At 58.4% G+C, this 5163-nt stretch overlaps 1 protein-coding gene across 1 annotated transcript in view; it reads right to left on the bottom strand.

The window, feature by feature from the left end:
* The window catches only part of NPHP4 (nephronophthisis 4), a 59784-nt gene that overhangs the window by 12764 nt on the left and 41857 nt on the right, over positions 1-5163 (bottom strand). Inside the window, exons 22-23 of the mRNA XM_015565952.1 lie at positions 2679-2839; positions 1525-1705 (exon numbers count right to left, since the gene is read on the bottom strand). Coding sequence (XP_015421438.1) covers positions 1525-1705; positions 2679-2839 — 342 coding nt within the window. The remainder of the gene's footprint in view (positions 1-1524; positions 1706-2678; positions 2840-5163) is intronic.

The raw sequence follows: 5163 nt of genomic DNA, 5'->3' as shown, positions 1-5163 counted from the left end.
TCCACGGAGACCGCGCACCCGTGCGGTCTAAGCGCAGGAGGCTTAGCGCTGCCCGGGCGAGGCCGAGCCGGGCAGGGGACCCTGCGGTCACCGGGGAGGCTCCCCGGCCATCACCCCATCTGCGGGCCTGTGCCTGCTGCCTGGTGCAGAACAGCCGTTTATACAGAAATAAAAGCTACAATGAATACACAGGAAACCGCCGCGCGGCCACGCAGGTACGGTGTGCGGCACGCGCGCTCGTCCTTTGTTAACCGCTCCGTGCGCGTCTGCGTAGCGCCTCGCGAGCAGGTCTCTCCGACTCTCTCCCATGAGCTTATCTCTCCCTCGCAGGCAAAGCATGAAAATGACAATTGAAGATAACACGTAATGGAGCTAATCTTTCTTCTGGAGATAAGATTGTAGCACCCGGAGTCGTGCACATTGTGGGCTCGTGATTAAATGGAGAAATAACCCGCACAGTGCTGGCAGCGGACTGCAGCTCCCCGGCCCGCGCGCTGCCGAGCCCCGTCTGCTGCTCACATGTGGCTCGTTTACTTCTCCAGAACCTAATTGAGTTTTGCTGCTTCCACATTGTCTATTTCCCAGCTGCCCTGGATGCTGCATTTGTAAACACGCGGCAGAAACCGGGCGCCTTAATGAGCGTGCACCTGCCGCTGCCGGCTCGCGGCTGTGCTGACGCCGGTGCTGACGCTGCGGATGGGCCCCTGGGCGGAGCCTCACGCTCAGGCCGGGTTCTGAGTGGAAAATTCCCGATGCAGCAACAGAGGCTTGAGTCCTCCGGGCAGACACCGCTCCACAACCTCTACCGGCATGGTGTCGCCCAGCTTCCACCTCTGCCCAGAACCCGGTCCTGCTACAGGCCCTCCAGGGCGGCGGAGTGGGCTGGCCACCGGCCCTCTGCCCAGGCCACCTCTTCCCCGGTCAGGGGCCTCCGTCACACCCAGAAGACCACCCCCAGGCCAGACTCCCTGCGGGTGGAGGGGGGACCGAGGCTCAGGCTCCCTGCCCAGCCACTCTCGGGGCACAGGGCACCACGGGGCAAAGGTCAAGGCTGGGCCCTAAAGGGGTGCTTCTCGGGCCCTGCCCACAAGTTACACATGTCCAGGAACTTTTCTCTCCCTCCTCTGAGACGGGAAAGCTCTCCTGGTCACTGTAGTTGAGGACTGTCACAGCGGCCCCGGGACAGCACCGCGAACAAATGAGGGCCAGGCCGGGGACTAACCGCCCGAATCATGTCAGAAATCAGGAACACAAACAACTGGCCCAGGGCAGGCCTGGTGGTCAAAGGCAGGCGCCAAGGCTCCCCGGCCATCACCCCAACAAGGGCAGGGCAGGCCCAGGGCACAAGGGCAGGCTCAGTGGTCAAACTAATAACAGCTTTGCTAACTCCTACTATACGATGCCCACAATTTGTGCCACCGCCTGCGGAGCTCATGCTCCAGCTGAGAAGGCAAGTGGCTGCCAGGGAAGGTGAGTGGCTGCCAGGAAAGGACGAGAAGCCACACGAAGCGTTGGGACTCTTACCCACGTTGGCCAAGGTCAGGTGCAGCAGGCCCTTCACCACCGTGTGGACGCCGATCGGCCTGACGCTGCCAGACGCAGTCACGTCTCCACTCAGCACCATCGCGTCCTGTTCGTATTCGGTGGCCAGGACCTCGAGCTCGTGGGAGACCTGCACGGCCGGGCGGCCCTGGCGGAGGAGGTGCTGCCGGGGAGAAGGCACGTCACCGCCCAGCAGATCCGACCTGGAACCCGAGCCCAATGCCGGCCAGGCTTCTCCACAAATTCACCCACCACGTCAACACCCGGGAGCCGCCCTCGGGAGCCCCCTCCATGGGGAGAGAGGGAATGGAGCAGCAGGACACCGAGCAAACCCCATCTCTACATCAGACTTTTCAGAACCAAGACGGGGCTACAGGCAGGATGGGCCAAGGAACACGCCAGGCCGGGGGCCGCAGGACGGGACGCGGGGTCGGAGGAGGCCTGGCGGCTGGAGCCGATGGCAGGACCTCCAGAGGCCATGGTCCAAGCAGGCGAGGGAGGCCCACACGGTCAGGACCGTCCCAACTCGGCTCCTCTGCCTGAGCCGACGGCAGTGAGGCCCCAGGGATGATGGGGTCACAGGTCACCTCTGGCCCAGCGGGCCTCTCCCTGTGAGGCCTCAGGAAGGCTGCCTCACTCTGGCTAGCGCGTCTCACACACAGATGGAAGGGTGGGGGGACTGTGCCCCAGCCTTGGGACTCCTGCGTTCCCCCCCCCCCCCCCCCCGACTCGGAGGGATGAACACACAGACTTAGGTCTCAGTGTATGGGGGATGGAAAGTCCCCAGAGAAAGGATTCCACTGTAAGTCCCGCTGAACTCTAAAAGCAGGATCCTGAACCCGGCGCAGGCCCCTCCCTGCCCACTGAAGCCAGCCCCCGGGCCGGCACCGGAACCAGGCCGCCTGGGCTGTCCGGGGACTGAGGTCTCCCATCAAAGGAGCAGGTGACACCACCTGGCTGGTCAGCCCGTGGGAGGCACGAAGAACTGACCAGGGGACCCAGCCTCAGGGACCCAGCCCCGTGAAAACGTCTCCCGGGAAGGAGAGAGCTCGGGGGCGTTTTTAACTTGTGAACAAGGAACCGATGGCCTGTCAGGACCCCGCCCCTCAACAGCGCCCGGCCCGGGGCGCCCCTACCTTCAGGTGCACGGCAGCCGAGCCGATGAGCAGCAAGGAGTCTCCGTCCCAGACGTCCACCTGCAGGCTCTGCACGGCCAAGTAGCGGGTGAACCAGCGCCGCTCGCCGGGCCTCAGGAACCCGGGGTCCACCAGGTACCTCAGCTGGAAGCCCGGAGGCCCTGTTCCGAGAGGCCCCAAGTGAGTCCAAATGCAAGGGGTCATTTCTCATCCTCACACTGTGAAGAGGTTCCCACTCTGGTCATGCTAGTTCCTGCTTCCGTCACAGCTACAGTTTAATAAACACGTTAATCAAAGACGTCATCAAAGTTCAAATTAACACGCGAAGGCTACACTGCTTTCCAACACGTTCAACAAACTCCTCCCAAACGAAGACTGATGCTTCCCCGAGTCCTGGGGATCGGGCCACGGGGGGCGACAGGGCCCCACGGCTGCAGGAGTCACGCTCAGGCTCAGGGGTCAGGGAGAAGTCAGCCAGCATCTCCTGTCAAAGCTGCACGTCACTCACACGCAGAGCTCAGCACACGCCATCCTTCCCCCCACACCCCGGATCTAAGGCAGCAGCCCCACGGGGAGCAGGCCCCTGCGAGGGCCACTCTGGACTATCAGGCTTCATACTAAGAGGTGGGCGCCGCCTTCATGGTCCCCACATGGCGTCATCATTCATCCTAAATCGACAAAAATGCCACTGAAATCGCCATTAGTCGAGGTGCAGGGAACAGCCATGCTGGGACCACACTCAAAACAACATTCCCCCTTCCCATCAATAATGTAACCATCTTTACAAGCCCCCCGATGAGCAGAATACTAACTCCGGGAGGAGGGGGCGAATGTTTACCCAGCAACCCATGCGGCCTGGGCCAGGCTGCGGTCCTACCCCACCCCCAGCCACGTCAGCCCTGTGGGTGCCCACCCAGTAAAGTCCCCTCTGCTCCCCTCAAAACCAGGACAGTGCTCTCGGTGGGAGGACAAAATGGGTCCGGACAGGGACACAGCACTGGGGGGAGGACACAACACGGGACCGGGGGGGTGGGGTATTGGGCCCGAGGGAAATGGAGTGAGGACCAGAGGGGAACAGCTTCTAGGCGCACCTCTCAGGGCGGTGACATTATTCCCTGTGGTGCTGTCACAGTAGGTGTATGATGTTAAACATCTGTCAAAATGTAGAATGTACACCACCAAGAGCAAATCCTAGTGTAAGGCAGCGGTTCTCAACCTGTGGGTCGCGATCCTTTGGCAGTCGAACGACCCTTTCACAGGGGTTACCTAAATACATCCTGCAGATCAGATATTTACATGACGATTCAGAACAGTAGCAACATGACAGTTATGAAGTAGCAACAAAAATAATTTTACGGTTGGGTCACAACATGAGGAACTGTATTTAAAGGGCCAGAAGGTTGAGAACCACTGCATTAAGGAATGGCCTGCCCATCGGGGGCGGGGGGGATGGGACGCCCCGCTGCAGGGACCCCTGGAAGGGGGATGCCCGGCTGCAGGGACACCCGGAAGGGGGACACTCAGGCAGGGACACTTTTGATGGAGACTCCGCTGTATAAGAAACTGCAAGAAACTTTTTTAGACTCTGACTTGAGAATTTTGGACCTCGAGTTTTAATTCACAATGACAAGAAAACTTGATTTTGGAGTTTAATTTCTCTGGACTTCAACTTGCAAGGAAATTTAATTTTGGGACAAATTTCTCTCTGGGAATTCAAAATGCAAAGGGGTTTATATTCAAAGTGGGAGCGCCTCTGGGATGCAAAACCCAAGCGCAGGCTGAGGGGAACTCCGGGGAAAGCTCAGGGCCACGTCAACAAAACCATCAAAAACCGGTGGGACGGGGGCAGCAACTAGACAAAGGAGGCGTGAGTCCCCGCTGCCACGCAAGCAGCTGATCTAAACAAACTATTAAAAAACAGCATGAAATTGGGGAGATTTTCACATTGGCTAGATGTTTGATGATATTAGTGATTTTTAGGTGGGATAACATTGAGTTTGTTTTTTCAGAAAGACTCTAGTTTTTCAGATATACATAAGGAAACCACGGGTGAAATGATACGAGGAAATGGTAGCGCAGGCTGGAGAAGATCTGGTGGGGATACAGCCGATACTGTTGGAGGTGACGCATACTAGTTTCTCAGATTCTGCATGTGTTGGGAATTTTTCATTGTACAGCATTTTTTAATAATGAAACTTTCAGCCCTCGCCAGTTGCTCGGAGGTTAGAGCGTTGAGCTGGTCTCGGGTTCAATTTCCAGTCAACGGCACGTACCTGGGTTGCCGGTTCCCCAGCCCCACTGCAAGCATTTGGGAGGCAGCCAATCGATGTGGCTCTCACATCGATGTTTCTCTCGCTCCCCCTCCCTCCCATCCGCTCACTCTCTACAAATAATGGAAAACATATCCTTCAGGTGATAATTTTAAAAAAACAGACTCTGAGACAAAGTGTGACTCACCAGCATCAGAGCCGTGGTGACTGGTGGG

The sequence above is a fragment of the Myotis davidii genome, unplaced genomic scaffold (assembly GCF_000327345.1).
Source record: "Myotis davidii unplaced genomic scaffold, ASM32734v1 scaffold299, whole genome shotgun sequence".
NCBI lineage: Eukaryota > Metazoa > Chordata > Mammalia > Chiroptera > Vespertilionidae > Myotis > Myotis davidii.
Note: the sequence above shows the minus strand (reverse complement) of the source record. Positions and strands in the feature narration are given on the sequence as shown.